We start from the raw sequence: 22,626 nt of genomic DNA, 5'->3' as shown, positions 1-22,626 counted from the left end.
TGGTTTGTAAAAGGGTATTTGAACACATCTTTGTTTGAAAAGGTCATTTGGGCCGCTTTTGTGCCAATATGAGGAACGAGACTTGAATACTCATCATTGAATTGACGATATTTGATGTCGGGTTCAGTTTTGCAAGCTTGAATAGTTTTGAAAAAAAGGATGTAAAAATGTTTATTTTGAACTAATTGTGTTAAGTTCATTGTTTTGTAATTAGTCAATGTTTATCATCGTACTCGGATTAAACCGACATGGTATGTGAAACCAAGGAAGATTATGCATGTATGACTAATATGGTTGTTTTTGAAAATGTAAACAAATGAATAAAAGGTTTTAAAATACCTTTTAAAATGTAATTAACCAAATATTATCACCGAAACACGGATTAAACCGTCATGTTATAAGGAACCAAGGGTGTACATAATTTATGGTTAAAAATATTTATCATAAAGATGATTTGAAACGGTAAAAAACGATTGTAAAATCTAATGAAAATGGAAATAATGAACTCAAACACGTTTGAGTTCTGACCTGGACATCCCATATAGGCGCGAGCCACCTAGTTGTGACTAGGGGCTCTTGTTTCAGGTCAAAACTCAGTTTTGGCTCATTCAATCCGTATTTTGGACTATGTTATGCATGTTTTAGCATGTTAAGGTCATAAAATCAGATAAAGAACATGAAAGAAGAGGATTAATTATACCCTCATACTTACATGCTAGGTTGTCGGCGAGAAATCGACGAAAATGTAAAAACTTGTTAAGTCGGAAAACTCGGTTGAAAACCGTTTTAGCAATGTAAAAAGTGTTGTTTTGTTTAGTGATCGTGTAGTTGGTCGAAATGGTCTGTCAAGTTATTTAATGCACGATGACGGTACCAAACAAAGTGTATGGCTCGTATTTTCGATCGGTAGGTCGAAAATACGTGTCGGTTTGTGACTTGAGAAGTCGAGTCTAGAATTTTAAGGGAGAAATAAAGGGTCGGACGCTCGCGTGACTTCAAATGGTGGCATTTGAGGAGTATTTATAGAGGATTGGGTGTTTGTGTGCGTTTTGAGCGACGTGGCGGTATAGGCTACTCGAAGAGGCGCGAGCCATTTCGCGGGTCTTCGAGCTGTCTTGTCACTATCACGCATTTGAAATCATGATTTGTTCTATCCTAGATTTTGGATGACATGATTTTTGTACTTGACCATCAAGTATACCGTGTATACTTAGTATGGAAGCTTTGTGATGTTTGCTTTTTGTGTTTGACTCGGTTTGGAGTCGGGATTTGAATTTTAAGTCGATTTTGGGTCCGGTGTCGTTTTTGACTCTAGTTAGTGTCATTGCGACCCCGTGGTCGTGCATAAAACACTCCAGGTACTTTTGAAAAGTTTTGAAAATATTTTGTTTTCGAAATCGTTTTGATTTTTCCGACGTATAGTTATACAAACTGTCGATTAAACGTAGCGATTCTTAAGCATGTTGTAGTCCGATAATCATCGGAAGTTTGTTGGGGATTCAACAGATACTGGGTATCTACAATGTTTCTTATATAACGTAAACCGCCTATATGTCTCTTAAATTCAATCAGATTTTCTAATAATTCTTCGAAACATCTAATCGAAAAAAATTTGAACTTCAAAATATGAACATATAAGCATTAGATTCTACATATCTGGTGCAACCACTCTCTACTAACCAACTAAGTTTTTTTCAAGAGACTCTATTACCATTAGATTCTATCTTGATAGAATTTAATGGTAATAGAGTCTCTTGAGCCACACATGATTGGATCTAAACTAAATCTTCCTAAGACTAATCAATGATGACCCTCCATGGATTCGCCTATATAAGCTGCGGCTATAGTTGCAAAAAAACCTAAACTCATCAATCAGTTCCAATTTGGTGATTTAATCAAGTAGGTATAGGTATATTCAGATATTTATCTATACGATTTGATTTATAATTAATGTTTAAAGTAAAGAGTAAGAACATCATATGAACAAATATGAATTGATCAATCAATCATTAAATATATTATCTATGTTTATACTTTAACAAGAAAAAACATGTTTTTAAAGTGAATCTTTCGAGCAAAGCTTTTTTAGAAAAACTTATCTATCTATTTTTTTTTTATAAAAACTTATCTATCTATTAGTTATAGAATATATAGAATTCTCTGGTTGGTCATACCTATCCAAGTAAAAATCGAATATAGTATTAATCTTTTTTTTTTGCAAAAAGTTATCATTTTATTTCAAGAAGAAATAAAACTACAAATTTGCAAGGATATCACACTAGAGAACAACTCGGGAAAAAACCCCAAGTAAACTGAGCTCTTTTTAAGAGCAAAGCTTATCAAACATGACACTAGACGACTTCCTCATGTACATCCTAACCGAGACTATAAATTTTATGCTATCAATGAGAGATCTAACTGAATGCTCCTGATTCCCAAAAACACGTGCATTTCGTTCCATCCATAGCCTAAAAATAGCAGCAGCGAGGACAGTCCTATACCAGGCAGTGGACCAGCCAGATTTGCTACCATGATCAAAGCTCCATTTCATCCCATCTGCCAAACTAGAGGTCTAAACTGTAAGCTTCTGCCATTGTTGCAGACCAGACCAGACTGTCTGAGAAAAGGAGCATCTGAAAAAGAGATGTTGATGGGTCTCAACATCCTGCTTACACAAACAGCATCTGTTAGCCAACTGAAATCCTCTTAACTGAAGGTTGTCCACAGTAGCCAGCTTTCCTTGAGCTGCAAGGATAGCAATGAGCTTGTGACTAGGAACAATACTAGAATGGGATAACACCGAGTGCCAATCTTCCTGATCAGGGATCTGTAAAAGATGATCATAAACAATATTGGCCTGCAATTTACCCCCAGCACCCCAGGACTCCAAAAGATCCTTGACAATCTGAATGGAACCAAAATGGGTAATCAAGAAGTCTCTAGCAGTGAGAATTCCCTTCAAACTGGCAGAATACTGAGTTTTAGAAGGAAGAGACCAGATGCTATCTGTCTTTAGAACATAATATTGATGCCATCTAGCCCAGAGACCAACTGGAGCGACATTTAACTTCAAAATCCAGTGCAATAAAAGAGCAATGTTCCAGAGATACACATTTTTAATATTGAACCCTCCTTTCCTCTAAGGGGCACAGATATGAGCCCAACTTTTGAACTGAAGCTTCCTCTCCCCTTCTTTAATCCCCCAGAAAAAAATTCCTACTAAGCTTAGAAATTTTTTGAAGAACATCTTGAGGGAGCAAGACACTAGAAAACCAGTAATTTTCAATCCCAAAGAGTTTTAGTAGACCAATGCTGCAGTTTCTTCTGAATTTTGATTAGGAGATTATCAAACATATTAATAGAATATCTTTTAGTTCCAAGAGGCAATCCCAGATATTTGAAAGTGAAATCACCAATAGTAAAACCAGTAGCAGCTAGAATTTCAGTTTTGATATCTTGAGAGACACCTCCAAAAAAAATACTAGTTTTGTCCATATTAGCATGTAAACCAGATAGCAAGGCAAAGTCAGTTAAAGCTTTTTTAACAGCCTTCACTGAGGGGACATCACCACGGACAAACACCATCAAATCATCAGCAAAAATCAAGTGAGTGAGGTTGAATTGACAGCATTTGGGATTGAAAGATACAGAGCCTTGTTGACAAAGGGTTCTCAAAGACCTGGACAAAATCTTCATGCTTAGAACAAAGAGATCTGGGGAGAGAGGGTCCCCTTGTCTAAGCCCACTCTTACCAGGGAAAAAACCAGTCAAACCTCCATTAATTTTTAGAGAACACCAAGTACTAATAATACATCCAAGAATCCATTTGATAAACTGCTACGGGAAACCAAACTCATTCAACATTCTTTCAAAAAATGGCCATTGCAAGGAGTCAAAAGCTTTTCGAATGTAAACCTTGATTAGGCATCTAGGAGAGATGAACTTTTTATTAAACCCCTTAACCAAAGCTTGAGACAACAAGATGTTTTCATGGATACTCTTGCCTTTAATAAAAGCAGCATGCTCCTCACAACAATACCAGTGAGCACTTGTTGTAGCCTTGTTGTTAAGATTTTACTTACGGTTTTATAGAAAACTGTACAACAAGAGATAGGCCTAAAGTCCATGACACTACTAGGGGTATCTTTCTTTGGCATAAGAGAAAGGATAGTGGAATTTGCTTGCTTAGCCAATTTACCAATCCTAAAAAAACTTTGAACAGCCTTACAAAAATGAGTAGCAATGATATTCCAAGCAGATTTAAAAAATCCTGCAGAGAAACCATCAATACCTGGACTACTATTAAAATCCATACTGAAGACATCAACTCTAATTTCTTCAGTAGAGATAGGTTGGATAAGGCCAAGTTTCTCCTCATCAGTGACAGTAGGACCAGGTGGGCTATTATCAAAATCAACAGTAGCAGCAGTAGATCCTAACAGATGCTGATAATAGTCTTGAAAAGCTAAGCCAACTTTATCTAAGCCATGCTGATCAACACCATTCCTATCCTTGATGGTCCCAATAACCTGTTGATGCTGTCTTTCAGAGATTTTAGCAAAAACATATTTAGTCCAAGAATCAGAAAGCTGGATGTGCTTGATTTTAGCTCTTTGCTTCAGAATATTGAGTTCAACAGTCTTAAATTTGCTACATTCCTGTAACCAAGTCTTTTCCTCTTGAATTAACTCAGAAGAAAAGGGACCAAGTTGCAGATTCTGCTGGCATTGCACCAGCTTAGCTTTAGCAATCTGGCCCTAGAAGAAATATTACTAAATTCCTACCCATATAAGTTAGAAAGGGCATGTTTAACAGACTTCAGCTTTGCAAGAAAACAAAACATAGGACTCCCAGTGTGAGAGGTATGCCAAGCAGATTGCACAATGGAAAGATAATCAGGATGATCAATCCAACTGTTTAAGAAACTAAATCTTTTCAAAACCCTCCTATCCTCAAAAATGTTAACAAGCATAAGAGAGTGATCAGATATCTGTGGACAAGGCCCTCGGGAACTGCGTCCGCGGGATCCACACCAGGCATAATCGACTCGAGGTTCTTTCGAATCGAATTAAGACAAATTAGAGTCGCCACCAAGTTTTTTGGGAACTTGGAACCGTTCAAGTCAACTTTACACCTTTCATCGAAAAGCATAAAGCCAATCGACTACGAGTGATTAAAGATAAAGACTTGTACCCTATATCACTCGATTTGAATGACTCTCGTAATCCAATGGTATTTAGACGGATCCACAAACCATAGATCTTGAGTAAGGGGTGAGGGTACGTGTTGGGAAGCCCATAAGGACACCCAACCCCGCCCGTCAATAACGGCCTCTACTAAGTCAAGTGTCGGAGTTCAAACAAGGTCATAGCTACGTACGATGTATGATATGCAAACGTTGTTTTAACCCTATCATGTGACAACAATTTCTATGTCGTTTTAGATGCAACTAAGCTAACTTTGTCAAAGTTGTAATTTAGCATGCGGGTTGATTGATCTAGCAACATTCAAACGAAACAAACAAGGCTTGATGGGGAATGAGGGAGCCGTTGGGATCTACCTATTACAAACCAGGCATTTCATGCCGACACAACAATAAATTAAAGATACAACTCGATCTAAATACAATTGCTACATACAACGCAATACATGACACCACACACGGCCGTTTGGCCTAGAAAACCGTGCACATGAGGGGTGGCCCACGGCTCACATGACCCACGGCCTTGGGTCACTCCTCGTAATGCGTGCTCGCACTTAATCTCATCGAATTAGACATAGGGCTACGCACCAAAGCATGCATTAGCATAAACCGGGCCATGTTGCTTTAAACAACATGCGGTTTACTACGCTCCTACAAGCATTGGGGAACAACCGTCTAACCAAATAAGACTAAGGTTTTTTTGAAGAGGTTTTGACTCAAAAGAAGTAAAACAAACTCGAAAATTACAACTCGATAAACCAACGATAAATTACAAACAATGAAACAACGAGAAAACAAACGGTATAAAAACAAAACGAGAAAGGTAAAGAAAACGGCCACCTCACGGCCCAAACCAACGGCCACCCTCACGGCCAAGACAAGGCCAACCTAGTTCCTAAGTTAGGTTCATTAGTTAGATCGAATGATTGCGAAAAGGGATAGGAAACAAGTTAGAAAACGAGTAAAAAAACGATGTTGATTGATTGTCGCACGAGGGTGCATTCTACACGGCCTAAAGGGTCTAATTAGGTCAAATTCGCTAATTAATTTAACTCATCGAGTGTCAATAAGAAGGTGCTAATCACGCACTCTTATTCTAGCGAGAAACTAGGTGAAAGAGAGAGATGCATTCAATTATTTACAGAATCGTCGATTGATTTTATAACTTACGTCGAAGCCACCTATCGTGTCTAATTAGGTTATTAAATTAAATTAATGTTATCTAAATATGTCATAGGTTAAAAATCAGATGTTAAACTAACATACAACGGGTCCTAGGGTATGTCGATTTGGCCGAAACAAAAGGGGGTCGAAAGCGAAGAACGAAGTTAGACAATTGTTTTATTTATGCCCTACCTTGAACACGAGGATATGTAAATGAGACGGGGGTGTACGACCGACTGATGTAGCGGTTTCTTTTCCCATCTCAAGTCAACGCGGGTGTTCATGGTGGTACTTTAACTCATACTCGGACTAACTAGTTTCATAGTTAATTTAAAACAATCGATAAACAAACGAAAAAACAAACAAAAAACAAACTAAAAAAAGCATAAGAAAACGAAATAAAAAAGAGGAAAGAGAAGGGGATTTGATGCACCCTCAACCTACATGTATCGTTGACACCGTCTTGGGTCGTAATCGATGGTAGATTTTATCTCGAGAGGCCGTCGTCGACGAAGAATAAAGCAAACACGCGTTTTGGAAACTTTCTGGACAGCGATTTTAAAACAGTGATATCTCCCTCGTTTCACGACGAAAATTCGATTCGAAAGATGTTTTGAAAATTAGAAAGAGAGGAGAACAAGGATCTTAAAGCAACCCCTGCTCGTTTTGGGTTATTGGGCACGAAAAACGAGCACAAACAGAACTGGACAGACAAGAAGAAACCGCAAAAAAGCAGTGTTATTTCACTCTGTTTTTCGAGGGATTTCGTGTACTCTCAAGGGCAATTTGGCTCGTAATTCTTTGTCTACTGTGTAGATGGATGTTATGTGGTTAATTAGGAACAAGAAAATCGAGTTTTGATGGAGGTTTGAGGGAGGAACGAACTGTTTTTTCGAGGAGGACACACAAACAGTTCAGTTTGTGTGTCGGTTTTGTTTAGGGTTTTTGGGAGGCAATTAGGGTTCGTTTCTGAGGTTTAAAGCTTGTGGGTGATGGTAGGATGTATGGAGAACTTAGAGGAATGAATGTATGGTAAAGGGGTGGTATTTATAAGGAGTTAAAGTAGGGTAAAAGAGAGGGAGAGGCAATCGGGCTTCATCCCGTATGGCTGCTGTCCAGCAGCTTTTGTGAGGGTTTGAGGGGAGTTTTCTTGGTGATTAAGCTAGGATAATATGGGTAGGATACTAGGGTATGGGTTAGGGTTAATGGGTACGGGTCTTGGTAGTGTTTGGAGCGGGTTTTGGGCTCGGGATTGAGCTGCCAAAACAGGGGGCTGCTCGGTTTAGTGCGGGCTGTTTGGGGCCTGTTTTGGACGAGAATTTGGGCCGTGGTTAGGGGGTTCGAACAAGGGTGGATGGGTAGAGGCTTGGGTTGGTTAGTGTACTCGAGATTCGTGCCAATTCGTAAAGGAAACGGGCTCAAAAACCGAGCTAAAAACGAGCTCAAAAAAACATGTTTAAAAACGAGTTTTCTTCGCTTTTAAAATCGATTTTTCAAATCAATTAACCCATTAAAATAAATGACTCATAAAATGATTTTTCAAATCAAATATTTATTTTATTTTCAATAAAATAAACTTGGGAAAATAAAATTCAAAATAAAATAAATTAAATTGAAATCATCTTTAAAAAAAAGACTTTAATTTAAATATCATTTAAATTAAATTAATAAAATGAACTCACTTAAAAAACATTAATTTAAATATCATTTAAATTAATAAAATACTTCATCGACGACGCCCATTTTACCTCGTAAAACGAGCTCCAAATAATGACAATGACAACTAAAGAATACATGTGTCCTATCATCATCGGGTGTTTGTCGGGTTCTCTATAAATTCCAATATCGACGGATACGGGTATCTCTGAGCCCCCACTTTGACCGAGGCTTGGACAAGGCGAAAGTCAAAGTATACCCCAGGTCCCTCTCGACCCGAGGATTCTTCGGGTCGTTTATAGTCCATTAGACTTGCGTATATAAGCTACTTGACCATAAGAAGAGACCATACCGAAACTTCGTTGGGATTGACTCTCGCTTCTGTTGTGTCAAATTATCGTCGTTGGTCGTCGACCCGTAAAATTGCATATATGGTGGATTGAGCCTTATCCTTAGGCGCCTACGTATCCGTTTCTGACGGAATCAAACCGCGTCGTAGTTCGGCAGCTGCTGACTCATGCCCAAAGTTTATCATCGGCTGGCACTTGTCCGAAATTCATCATCTGCTGACATTTGCCCAAAATTTATCAACCGCTGGCGGTGTCCAAATGGGACGGGACTTTCAAGGAGGTTGCCGCCGCTTTCATCATTTGCTTTCGGCTACGGAATTCTTCCATTTCATACTCTTGTATTGAATTGAATTCTTGGTGGATGTCATCCTTTACATCTTGATAATGGTCTATGAAGCCAACGGCTTCAGAGCCCCCAGTTTGCAATGGCTTTAAAGTCGAAGACTTTAGAGCCCCGATGAAGCATATCTGCTACATTTGAAACACAAAAACGTACTAGCAATAATCATCACATAAGCACATTTGGATCATCGATCCTAAAATTAGATCATTTGAAAGATTGGGTCATCGACCCGAAAATTGAATTTGAAAATTTTGAATAATTGGGTCATCGACCCGAATTTTGAATTTGACATCACTTGGAATGTTGGGTCATCGACCCGAAATTTGAGTTTGAAAGGCTGGGTCATCGACCCGAAATTTGAACCTGTTGAAAATTTTGAATAATTGGGCTATCGACCCAAAAAATTGAATTTGAATTTTTGAATTTTGAAAGATTGGATCATCGACCCGAAAAGATTCTACTACTTGGATCATCTATCCATAATTTGCAAAAAGTTTTTGAAATTTCGGAATTTTGAACTTTTGAATTTTTTTTTTTTTGAAATCGAACCTTGATGGGTGAGCATGAAATACGACTCAGACACTCTGTATGACTTGTAAACCACGTGGGCGTAGCCCGCTACCGTAAAACAAAAAAAGAAAATAAAACCGTAAGTGTGCATGGGTTTTAGTTCAATTATTGACTTGTTGGGGGTATAAATGTAAATTGGCCATTCTGGCACCAAAACATGGCAAATGGGAATCACTAGGTTGTCGGACTTGAGACGGAGATATCATATGGCATGGGCGTGCTCCCAAGGGCACATGGGAATCAAGATCACTTGGCATTGACAAGGTGGATTAAACTCACAGAGCAACAACGTTAGCTTCGCCTAGACACTAAACACAGACTGATTTTATGAGAACAGTTGGACATCACACATCACTCTTGTTGGGAACATTCTGCCACTCTTCTCCTCGCCTCCTTTCTTTTCAGCGAGTATTCATCATTTCTTGCCACCGCCTTCTTTCTTTTCAGCGGGCTTTTACTATTTTTCTTCCACGCCTTCTTTCTTTTCAGCGGGTTTTTCATATTTTCTGTTCCCAACACAAACCTACATCTATATGACTCGGCATTTTTGCCTAAACCGTTAGATAAAGCTCATTCCGAGACTTGACACTACTTATCTGAACCTATATCCTTATCCTAGCCTACATCGAGTGCTAAGACTGACTCAAACAAAGGTGGCTTCATTTGGACTTGGTTAAGACCCGTAAGAAACCGACAAGATGACAACTTGGTTGATGAGTGGATTGAATCCCTTATTCTGAAGGACTGCCTACGTATTCGCGTGGAGCGAAATCAAATCCGACGTAGTTCGATCAAGGTGCATAAACATGGCATTTTGATTGTGTGTACACACTCAAAGGTTTCACCTAAGGTATCATGTCATATCCCATTCTAGCCTGTAAGGTACCGTTAAATCCCGTGTTTGGGGTTAGGTGTAAAAGGCTTGGATCTTTTGAGATGTGGAGCTTGGTAATAAGAAGTTGGAATGGTTAACCATCATTCTGAAGGTTTGTTTTGTGGTGCTAAGGCCAAGGCCTATGGCTGCTGATGTGGTTGGAATGGGTGTCTCGGGTTTGATGAACCACGAGTGCAAATGGGTTGAAAAATGATGTGGGTTCAAATTTCCATGTCTGGACCCTAAAGGCTGGGTGTAACAACACAAGCGGAATAATTCTCAAAATTCCCGACTATCCCTTTGTAACTGTCTCAGGCAGGACTTAGAGGGTAAAGAGGTTACTACTTAAGCTTTTGGGCTTCGCCCATTGAACTTCAACTATGGGTGCTTGACTTGACTTCTGGCTTCCGTAACTTCGACATTCAACCAAAAAGCATTCCGCAATAACTTCAACATCTTTTTTCTTTTTTTCTTTTTCTTTCATCTTTTTTTCATTTTTCTTTTTTTTCATTTTTTTTCATTTTTCCAATTTTTCTCTTTTTCTCATTTTTCATTCTTTTTCATGATCTTCTATTCATTCTCTTAGTCATAAAGGGATACACCTTGAAAACTGGGCTTCGCCAACTAATTTGGGTAAGAACTAACAATTCCTTGTTAGAACGGGTTGATATCTTCTCTCTTCGAGATGGGATGATTTTATGGGGAAAAGGCTTGCCTTCCGTCATCGATAGGGGAAACAAGGAGCTAGTTCGGGTTCGTCATAGAATCATCTAAAACCTTGTCAAAAGCACTGGTTCTGATGGAGGTTTTCTACCGCCAGACATGGAATAGGTAAAGGAATCAAACACGGAATCCTATTGTACCTTACATTTTGAAACGGGACATATTTCTACCCCAGGGATGCCTTTGAGTGTGTTGTGCATTTTATCATGTTTTCGGAATGATTGAGGATTGGAAACAAGACATATTTGGAAACGAAACTGCAACCTTTTATTGGAAAGGCAAATGTTTAACAGACTCGAAGGAACGATTCCTAGGACACACCCTAGGTCATCGCGGAACAAACGACTCAACTTCAGGAAAAGAAAGTCCTAGACTCGACTTGACTAAGATAAGAAAACAGATCCCGACTCATAATTTTCAAATCTGGTCTTGAGCTTTCTCTTGTTCAGCTGTCAGCTTAGATGCTCGGTTCTTGTCCTTGATCCCTTTGATGGTCTGCCTCCATCCCGAGGTAGTCCTCTGAGGATCTACGCCAGTGATAAAGGTTGGTGAATCGAATTGCCTTTTATTAACTTCGTTAATGAGAGGAGTACATTCTAGAGCAAGACTCCCGACTTGAATTTCATTCTTCGGGTTTGGAAAGAATTTTGAGCAATCCACAAATATTTTCCCGATAAACACCCCTTTCAAGTGACATGGGCGGATAAGATGGGAGTAATCGACATTGTCTTCGACAGAAACAAAGTTAGTGTGGTCGCCAAATGGATTGGTGACGTTGTTGGGCTTTATGGCCGGGATTGGGAGCGTTCCGTTCTCAATCATATCTTGAATTTTGTGCTTTAGTCTAAAGCACCTTTCAGTATCGTGTCCCTTCCCTTGATGAAAGGCATAGTAGGCGTTCGGTTTATACCATTTGCCTTGTTGTTCAGCAGGTGGATCCGGAGTTGGACCAATGGGCTTCAGCTTTCCTTGGGCTATGAGCCTTTGGAGAGCATATGTATAAGTGCATCCGATATCGGTGAATGCCCTAGGTGTTTGGCGCTGCGACTTCTTCGATTGCCCTTCTAAGAGATTGATGGCTTCATCAATATGGGACGTTGCTAGGGCCTTGCCCTTGGACGATGAGGCCCCTTGGTACCCTTTCGGCCTCTCAGCTTCAGCAATTCGAACATCGTCCTCTACCTTTATCCCGATTCTTATCAATTCTTTGAAAGAGCCAAAATTCTGGTATTTCAGAGCATTCCGGTAAACAGGTCGTAGATTCTTTATGAACTTATCTACCATTTCAACTTCATCAGGCTTCTTAGCTAGTTTCACGCTTTCAGCGCGCCATCTTGCGAGGAATTCAGTAAAGCCCTCTTTCTCCTTCTGTGTCATTACTTCCAAAGTCCTTATGTTGGTTTGAATCTCAACATTGTCAGCATAGTGCTTACAGAACTCCACCGTAATATCTTCGAAAGTGGGAAAGTTCTTAAGGTCAAGATTATAGAACCACGCCTTCGGGTGTTCACCCAGAGATTGGGCAAAGATTTCAGAGAGCATGTCAGCAGGTACTCCCTTTAGTGCTAAGTACCCCTTATAGGCCTTAACATGGTGGACTGGATCTTCGGTGCCCTTGAACTTTGGGATGTTAGTGAGTACCATGTTCGTGAGCAACTTATCCTGAACTGGGGCATAGGCCCTAGCATTCTCATAGTGGATGTTCTTCCCCTGGGAGAGTTTCAAACGGTCTTCGATGAACTTGAACCGTTTCTCCAGATCAGTCAGAGGTGGGGTAGATGGAGGGGAATCTTCACCCAGCTTAGATTCGATTGCATCCATTCGGGTCATCATGAGGTTCACGGCCTTGGTGAGCTTGTTGATAGCATCTTCCATTGCTTGACGTCGGGTTTTTGGCGGCCTTTCTACAAGAAAACCCCGTACTGAGTCAATATTTAAAGTAAGAGCCTCTGCACACTTAAGGACACGACCCCAACTTGACTCAAACAAAGACTCGACTTGAGATTGACTAACCAGAGGTTCGACTCACGGTTGGATCTAGACCTTGGTTCATTTTAGACTCGACAAGACGACATGACTCAAACTGTCACAAATCGGTTATAAACCGGACTCGGTGTGGCCAAACCCGTGATTGGACTAACATAGCCCATAGGTTCGGGTGAAACGCCCTAAATGGCCTAGCTTGGACGTTTTTGTGGACTATCCTAGACCAAAAGGACGACCAACATGACTCAAGGCCCAAGAGGTGAGCTTGGGTGACCCAACAAGGTCGTGTTCTAGACTCTTAGAACGAAACACACCCGGCCTAACACGACCATGACCTGGACACGACTTGACGCATTTCATGCTTGGTTGAGGTTCGAGAGGCATTTTGGATTGGTTTTGAAAAAAACGAAAGATTGATTCGAAAATGAGATTTGAAATGGGCAGCATGCCGGCTATAAAAGCTCATTTTGGGCCGAAAATTCTAGTCCTATTTGGGCAGCATTCCGCGTTTTTAAAACCATGCTATTTTGAAAGTAAGTTGTTCAAAAGTTAGGTTTTGAAAAGGACATGGGAAATTTCGAAAAGACTCGGGAAAACAATTTGCACATTGTCATTCTCATGTTACAAGGATGTATGCTCCTAGACATCTCTAAGTCTCGGCAAGTCTTCTACAAGAAGGTTTATGCCCTTCATCCTTTTGCGGTCTTATAGAGCAAGGTGTCTTAAGGTAGAGTACCTAGAAGATCGTCCCCACCATCAAGAACCACGCGAGGTGAAGTGGAAGCGAGCAATGTGCAGCTTCCTAGCATAGTGGGACGTCGCCCCCCACGCATCACGAAGAAACGCTGGGACGGCCCGGGCAAGTCCTTAAGGGTTTATGCATGAATCGTAGCACTATGAGTAATGTTTTACTTTCCAACACTTTCTTTTCAAGTTTCACCTCGGAGGAAAAGACCCTAGAAACAAAGTGTAACTAGTCCTCTTTTCCCCGGAGTCGCCAAATCTGTGGACAAGGCCCTCGGGAAGCTGCGTCCGCGGGATCCACACAGGCATAATCGACTCGAGGTTCTTTCGAATCGAATTAAGACAAATTAGAGTCGCCACCAAGTTTTTTGGGAACTTGGAACCGTTCAAGTCAACTTTACACCTTTCATCGAAAAGCATAAAGCCAATCGACTACGAGTGATTAAAGATAAAGACTTGTACCCTATATCACTCGATTTGAATGACTCTCGTAATCCAATGGTATTTAGACGGATCCACAAACCATAGATCTTGAGTAAGGGGTGAGGGTACGTGTTGGGAAGCCCATAAGGACACCCAACCCCGCCCGTCAATAACGGCCTCTACTAAGTCAAGTGTCGGAGTTCAAACAAGGTCATAGCTACGTACGATGTATGATATGCAAACGTTGTTTTAACCCTATCATGTGACAACAATTTCTATGTCGTTTTAGATGCAACTAAGCTAACTTTGTCAAAGTTGTAATTTAGCATGCGGGTTGATTGATCTAGCAACATTCAAACGAAACAAACAAGGCTTGATGGGGAATGGGGGAGCCGTTGGGATCTACCTATTACAAACCAGGCATTTCATGCCGACACAACAATAAATTAAAGATACAACTCGATCTAAATACAATTGCTACATACAACGCAATACATGACACCACACACGGCCGTTTGGCCTAGAAAACCGTGCACATTAGGGGTGGCCCACGGCTCACATGACCCACGGCCTTGGGTCACTCCTCGTAATGCGTGCTCGCGCTTAATCTCATCGAATTAGACATAGGGCTACGCACCAAAGCATGCATTAGCATAAACCGGGCCATGTTGCTTTAAACAACATGCGGTTTACTACGCTCCTACAAGCATTGGGGAACAACCGTCTAACCAAATAAGACTAAGGTTTTTTTGAAGAGGTTTTGACTCAAAAGAAGTAAAACAAACTCGAAAATTACAACTCGATAAACCAACGATAAATTACAAACAATGAAACAACGAGAAAACAAACGGTATAAAAACAAAACGAGAAAGGTAAAGAAAACGGCCACCTCACGGCCCAAACCAACGGCCACCCTCACGGCCAAGACAAGGCCAACCTAGTTCCTAAGTTAGGTTCATTAGTTAGATCGAATGATTGCGAAAAGGGATAGGAAACAAGTTAGAAAACGAGTAAAAAAACGATGTTAATTGATTGTCGCACGAGGGTGCATTCTACACGGCCTAAAGGGTCTAATTAGGTCAAATTCGCTAATTAATTTAACTCATCGAGTGTCAATAAGAAGGTGCTAATCACGCACTCTTATTCTAGCGAGAAACTAGGTGAAAGAGAGAGATGCATTCAATTATTTACAGAATCGTCGATTGATTTTATAACTTACGTCGAAGCCACCTATCGTGTCTAATTAGGTTATTAAATTAAATTAATGTTATCTAAATATGTCATAGGTTAACAATCAGAGGTTAAACTAACATACAACGGGTCCTAGGGTATGTCGATTTGGCCGAAACAAAAGGGGGTCGAAAGCGAAGAACGAAGTTAGACAATTGTTTTATTTATGCCCTACCTTGAACACGAGGATATGTAAATGAGACGGGGGTGTACGACCGATTGATGTAGCGGTTTCTTTTCCCATCTCAAGTCAACGCGGGTGTTCATGGTGGTACTTTAACTCATACTCGGACTAACTAGTTTCATAGTTAATTTAAAACAATCGATAAACAAACGAAAAAACAAACAAAAAACAAACTAAAAAAAGCATAAGAAAACGAAATAAAAAAGAGGAAAGAGAAGGGGATTTGATGCACCCTCAACCTACATGTATCGTTGACACCGTCTTGGGTCATAATCGATGGTAGATTTTATCTCGAGAGGCCGTCGTCGACGAAGAATAAAGCAAACACGCGTTTTGGAAACTTTCTGGACAGCGATTTTAAAACAGTGATATCTCCCTCGTTTCACGACGAAAATTCGATTCGAAAGATGTTTTGAAAATTAGAAAGAGAGGAGAACAAGGATCTTAAAGTAACCCCTGCTTGTTTTGGGTTATTGGGCACGAAAAACGAGCACAAACAGAACTGGACAGACAAGAAGAAACCGCGAAAACAGAGTGTTATTTCACTCTGTTTTTCGAGGGATTTCGTGTACTCTCAAGGGCAATTTGGCTCGTAATTCTTTGTTTACTGTGTAGATGGATGTTATGTGGTTAATTAGGAACAAGAAAATTGAGTTTTGATGGAGGTTTGAGGGAGGAACGAACTGTTTTTTCGAGGAGGACACACAAACAGTTCAGTTTGTGTGTCGGTTTTGTTTAGGGTTTTTGGGAGGCAATTAGGGTTCGTTTCTGAGGTTTAAAGCTTGTGGGTGATGGTAGGATGTATGGAGAACTTAGAGGAATGAATGTATGGTAAAGGGGTGGTATTTATATGGAGTTAAAGTAGGGTAAAAGAGAGGGAGAGGCAATCGGGCTTCATCCCGTATGGCTGCTGTCCAGCAGCTTTTGTGAGGGTTTGAGGGGAGTTTTCTTGGTGATTAAGCTAGGATAATATGGGTAGGATACTAGGGTATGGGTTAGGGTTAATGGGTACGGGTCTTGGTAGTGTTTGGAGCGGGTTTTGGGCTCGGGATTGAGCTGCCAAAACAGGGGCTGCTCGGTTTATGCGGGCTGTTTGGGGCTTGTTTTGGACGAGAATTTGGGCCGTGGTTAGGGGGTTCGAACAAGGGTGGATGGGTAGAGGCTTGGGTTGGTTAGTGTACTCGAGATTCGTGCCAATTCGTAAAGGAAACGGGCTCAAAAACCGAGCTAAAAACGAGCTCAAAAAACATGTTTAAAAACGAGTTTTCTTCGCTTTTAAAATCGATTTTTCAAATCAATTAACCCATTAAAATAAATGACTCATAAAATGATTTTTCAAATCAAATATTTATTTTATTTTCAATAAAATAAACTTGGAAAAATAAAATTCAAAATAAAATAAATTAAATTGAAATCATCGTTAAAAAAAAGACTTTAATTTAAATATCATTTAAATTAAATTAATAAAATGAACTCACTTAAAAAACATTAATTTAAATATCATTTAAATTAATAAAATACTTCATCGACGACGCCCATTCTACCTCGTAAAACGAGCTCCAAATAATGACCATGACAACTAAAGAATACATGTGTCCTATCATCATCGGGTGTTTGTCGGGTTCTCTATAAATTCCAATATCGACGGATACGGGTATCTACAATATCCCAACTTCATGAAATACAGCATAAGAGGTAGGAAAAGAGGACAACCAAGCAGGATTAATAAGCACTCTATCCAGCTTAGACCACCCTCTAGCTTCAGGTTCTTGTTTATTAGTCCAAGTCATATCACACCCAGTACTAACCAAATCTTCAAGCTGACAATCAGCAATACAGGAATTAAAATCCACCACATCCTGAAGAAGAGGGGGATTAGGATTTAGGGCTATGCTTTTCCTCAGGACACCTGACCACATTAAAGTCCCCAAGAATCATCCAAGGGCCAGAAGGGGCAAAAGATCTCATAGAATCCCAAAGAGCAAGTCTGGTGTCAGCATTATTGCTTCCATAAACAAAACTAACATTAAAAGATATATTGGTCTCAAAATGATGGACACAACAACTAACAACTTGAGCCTCAATAACCTTCATCCTGATGGAAACAGTTTGAGGGTTAAAAAGAACTCAAATTCTACCATTAGGATGCTTATCGTAGTTACAAAAACTGCCCCAATTCTCAAAAGAATGGGCAGGAATTCTAAAAGCCTTAGACTGCTTTACCCTGGTTTCCAGAAGAGCAATTATATCCAGGTTATTATTCCTCATATAAGACTTGACCTCACTATGCTTTAAAGGGTTATTAAACCCTCGGACATTCCAGGCTACAATCTTCATTGAATTTTGTCTGGTGGGACAGTAATTTCCTGGGATTCCACTACTACCATGTTTGAACATCCTGAGTGCATTTCAGTAGAAACCACCAAAGAGGAAGAAGAAAGCTCAATAGGTCTCTGGCTCCCTTGGTTGTTTCCCTCCTCTTGATGATTCCCTACTGAGGTACCACCTAGTTCATCTTCCTGAAAAACCAAAACTTGCTTCCCATCAATGCCCTCTATAACCTGACTGGGAGAATCAATAACAGGAATAGAACCCAATGAAGACTTGTTACTAGATTTCTTAATAGTGACTCTGGAGCGTCTTGAGTGCTTTAGTGGAGCACCTATAGATGAAATGCCTCCTTTAGAAAAGGATCTCTGACCTTGCACAATGCATGAGTCTACATTCCTTTTTTGGGGGGAGGAAACCACCTGAGGTTCCCCAGAGGTACCACCTGACTCCATAGTAGATTGCCCAGACCACTGATCAGAATTCAGTGAACCTGAGAAGACCACAGTAGTAGATTCAACAAAAGTGTGAGAGACAACATCTTTCTCACCTTCCAGATCTAACCATTGCTCCTGATCCAAATATAGAACTGATTTTGAGTAACAAGAACATAATCATCATAAGAGTTCCCAGAACATCCTGAGTGCTTTACTGAAACATCCACAGATGAAACTCCTTCCTTAGAAGAAGGACTTTGACCACCAGAGTCACCCTGCCCTTTTAGAGAAGAGGAGTCCATCAAAAGATCCTAGAGGTACCACCTAGCTGTGAAGAAGAGGGTCAAATACTCTCTTGCTGAACATGGTCAGAAACAACAGGAGCATCCAGAGACTTATTAGAAGCCACTGCAGAGTCTTGACCCTTTTTTTGGACAAGATCTTTAGCTTTCTCCCATTTACAAGTCTGAACAGTATGGCCTAATCTCCCACATCCTTGAAAAAAATAAGGATACCATTCATAGATGATTTTTTGAGTAACCTAACTAATATAAGGGATATTAAGAACCACCTGATCTGGCATAGCTTTAGAAACATCCATCTCCACCAACACCCTAGCAAATGAAAGCTTTGCTTCAGTAGTAGTTGCTGGATCAGCAAATAAGGGTCGACCCAGCTTGCTTGCAATTTTACTGAGCACCATGTCAGACCAGAGAAAAGGGTCTAACCCAGAAAAAAGAACCCAAACTGGGACCATAGCCACCTTTTCCATTTCACAGGAGAAAAGAGGAGACAATTGTTTCAAAATCAAAGAATTTGCTCCAACTTTCCAAGGACCCTGCTTCAAGACATTGTTCATGTCCTCCTGGCTAGAGAACCTAAAAGAAAACCACCCCTTTCGATAATATTGCACCACAGGAACATCGATTTTACCCCAAAACTTAGTGACAAACCCTTGAACCATTGCTAAAGTTGGTTTATAACCCACCACATGACCCATCAAAGTATTTTCCCAAAAAATTAATTCCTGAACAAAATCTTTTTCCTCCAATTCAATTGTGTCAGAGTTTATACTACCTTCATAAAAAAAACAAGTTCATGTCATGTTGCCTTTGATTATTCACTACCGACGCCCAATTTTTAGGTTTCGTAGTAGATACAGTATTAACTACATTATTAACAACTATACGAACCTCAGCTACAAAAACAGTAGGTTGAATTCTCGTATTATCCACAAGTATAGTATTAGGAAAAACAGACGACGTATGAGCAAGAGGAGGCTCAACAGAGGTCAAGCCATCAGTATTCAGAAGGGGTCCATCAAAATTGCAAGGAGAAACTACACTATTTTGACCAGAAGAAACTTTTGTTGATGCTTTACCAGCGACGTTAATGGCGGAAATAATGAGATCACTTACTATTCCCGATTTTCGCGCCTGGGCTGAAAAATTATCCGCTAATACTGAATCATTTCCATCAATTAAGGTATCCACAGGAGTCGTAACTACCGGGGAAGCCATTGCTGACTTTAGTTGAGCAATCCGAGCTCTAGTTCGTGCCATAGGAAAGAAAAGGTGAAAAAAAAAGTTAGTTAGGAATACGGTTTTCATGAAAAGAGAGAAAAGTCTTAGAGAGAGAAAAAAAAGAAAAAAAAAAGTTTAGAATCAACTTTGATATAGTATAATCTTTAATTTTAATGTCTCGCTACTTTTTAGGTTTTTGAGTCATAATAAAATAATAAGAAAGATGGCCGAGTGGTTCAAGGCGTAGCATTGAGCTGCTATGTAGGCTTTTGTTTACCGAGGGTTCGAATCCCTCTCTTTTCGTACTTGAAAAAACTAATTTACCAACATTCCTAACTGTAAGATATCAAACAACAAAAAATTAAATACCATTATTAGAACATAACAGTTAGATTTGAGATAGGAAATAATATTATGAGTGGGATAAAATTCCTATCAAACCCCTGACTTTAATCCTTAAGTCAATTTGAAAAGGGTCGGGTTGTTCGAATGCTTTCGCTTTGTTTTTTAGTTAAGGCTAAGTCTGACGAGAATAATATTCTACCACAAGTAATTCATTTATTTTCAAACCGGCCCACTTACTATCTATATTTGATTGATTAATCCTTTATACGGAAATGGGTCAAGATTCAAATGTTTTGGCACTTCCTCGGGGAGGATGAATCAATAAAATTTTGAATTAGAGCTGTGGATTTTTGGTCATCTTTTGCCGTAATATTATCCTAGGGTTTGCAACGATAACTCAATATATCGACTATACGGCTATTAACAAATATATGACGATAATTAACTAATTGGCGGGCTCCAGGAATAGTCGGAGCCATGCCCAATAGAAAAAGGATGTTATCCAAACGCATTTCAAGTAATTGTAGTAAAACCTGCTCTGTTGACCCTTTGGCTTTTCTTGTGATACGAACGTATTTAAGTAATTGTCGTTCTGTAATACCGTAATGAAAACGCAATTTTTGTTTTTCTTCTTGACGAATACGATATTGAGATTTTTTCCCAAAACGATTGGGCTCTAAGATCACTTCCGGTTCTAGGCCTTTTATTTGTTAGTCCAGGCAAAGCCCCTAAACGTCGTATTTTTTTTGAAACGAGGTCCTCGGTAACGTGACATAAAGACTCCTTTGTAGAGTCTATCGATCCGAAATACTTGATGGGGGGGGGATTGAGTATTAAAAATATAACACACTTTTTCGAGTATCTTATATGAACGTGATTAAACGATTAAATACTTAAAGTTTATTGATTTAAACTTTAACTAATTAACTACACGATGAAGAACATAAATAAAGAACGTAAGGAATTGACACACGCGATTTTGAATTGGTTCAGTTTCACAAGTCGAAACCTACGTCCACTATTCTCGATTAATAATTATAGTACCTTTCTCCGGATTACAAAATTACTAACCCACTCGTACAACTAACTCTAGTTGTAACTCAAATTCGAGAACCATTAAATACTCTGACTTATCTAACTTACGTTAATAAGAAAGCACTTGATTATTCTTCTAAATGTTCACACAATTGAACGAGTAAGAAACAATATTAAGTACTATGGTCTAATAACGTTATCTTATGAAAATGATAAGCAAATTGAAGCACGGCTTTTCGTAAGAATTTCAAAATGCAAAAACAAATAAATTACTAGATAAATAATTTTGACTCAATTTGTTTGCAAAGGAATTTAAACATCACGAAAAGTTATTTGAAACAATGAAGCACATGTGTATATATAATGGAGGAGACAACTAGGGTTTTGATCGAAAACCCTAATAGTGTCGTGAGGCATGATGAAGTGTTTCTTAAGAAACAAATCTTATCTTTCCTTAATTTTAATCTATAAAATATTTCAATTAAGTAACTAGGATAAATCTAAATAATTGTTTAAGATATTAAAATATCTTATGGCAATCTATTCTAGATTTAACCTAATAGGTTACTTGTACAAGGGATATAACGATATGAGGGATGACTCATAAGCCCATCTCAATCGAAACCCTAGCTGAAATAAAGAGTAAGGATTAAGGTTTAAGTATAGATATTTTGACAAACCCTAGGTGGCATGACGATCCATAAGTCGTTTTACTCACCAATAGGATAGATACAAATTATTTGGTCTAATTAAACTCGTATCTCATCTTTATCATATATACACGTATTTTCGAAAATAGAGAATTGATTTGAGCTTTCGAAAATTGATTTTAAAACTCTAAAATCGTGCTTTCAAAATGCAACCTAAAGTTATAGTATAAACGACTATAACATTAAGCTTGGTAAAGTAAAGTTATAAGTAAAGTGGCTATAACTTTACTTTCCCAATATTATTTCCATAGATACCGCTATTAGATGACGTCCTATACTAGCTAATCTTCCTGGAGATCTTCAGTAGTAGGATCATCTCTTCATCTTGATCATAAGATCTTCATCTTGAGCTTCTTATAGACTTGATCATGCCTTTTGCTTGAGTGATCATCAAACTTGTGAGTGAAGTAGTCACAAAGATGTTTTAAGAACTTTCAATGTTATAGTACAAGCAACTATAACATTACTTCAATGATGCTTCACAAATCCTCAATGTTATAACCATAAATGCTATAACATTATGTGCTATGATTGTAACCTTTATTAAATCTACAAAGACTAACAACCGATTACGCGCAAAGAGTATATACATTAAAAAGCACACTTGTCATTATCAAAACAAAACATATAACTATATGGTCCAACATCCATTCTTTCTTTATTTATTATTAAATTAATTTTATATATTTATATTTCATTTTTACAGAAAAACCTAAATTAAAACTAAATGATAAATGAAAAGAAATCTCCTGAAGTATTATACTACAATGAATAACAAGATAAGATGTATTATATATA

General features: G+C 39.0%; 1 protein-coding gene across 1 annotated transcript; it reads right to left on the bottom strand.

Moving 5' to 3' along the window:
* Positions 1–2,572: 2,572 nt before the first annotated feature.
* Positions 2,573–17,787, bottom strand: LOC141607544 (uncharacterized). Its single transcript, XM_074426898.1, has 7 exons — positions 17,666–17,787; positions 17,365–17,545; positions 17,136–17,270; positions 4,083–4,757; positions 3,414–3,834; positions 3,308–3,324; positions 2,573–3,067 (listed from the first exon to the last, which is right to left on the bottom strand). Exons 1-7 carry the CDS (start codon positions 17,785–17,787, stop codon positions 2,573–2,575), a joined length of 2,046 nt encoding a protein of 681 aa, XP_074282999.1.
* Positions 17,788–22,626: the final 4,839 nt, after the last annotated feature.

Source organism: Silene latifolia, chromosome 10 (assembly GCF_048544455.1).
Source record: "Silene latifolia isolate original U9 population chromosome 10, ASM4854445v1, whole genome shotgun sequence".
NCBI classification, from domain to species: Eukaryota; Viridiplantae; Streptophyta; class Magnoliopsida; order Caryophyllales; family Caryophyllaceae; genus Silene; species Silene latifolia.
This window is presented reverse-complemented; position numbering and strand designations above follow the sequence as displayed.

Bases quoted from the DNA above. Each gene is read 5' to 3' on its own strand.
- LOC141607544 (XM_074426898.1), bottom strand. From the start codon at position 17,787: ATGAAGATTGTAGCCTGGAATGTCCGAGGGTTTAATAACCCTTTAAAG. The intron at 17,546-17,665 runs GTCTAAGGCTTT...TGTTTCCATCAG, and splicing joins CTGGAAACCAGGGTAAAGCA to GATGAAGGTTATTGAGGCTC. The intron at 3,835-4,082 runs GTAAGTAAAATC...TTCCCGTAGCAG, and splicing joins GTACAGTTTTCTATAAAACC to TTTATCAAATGGATTCTTGG.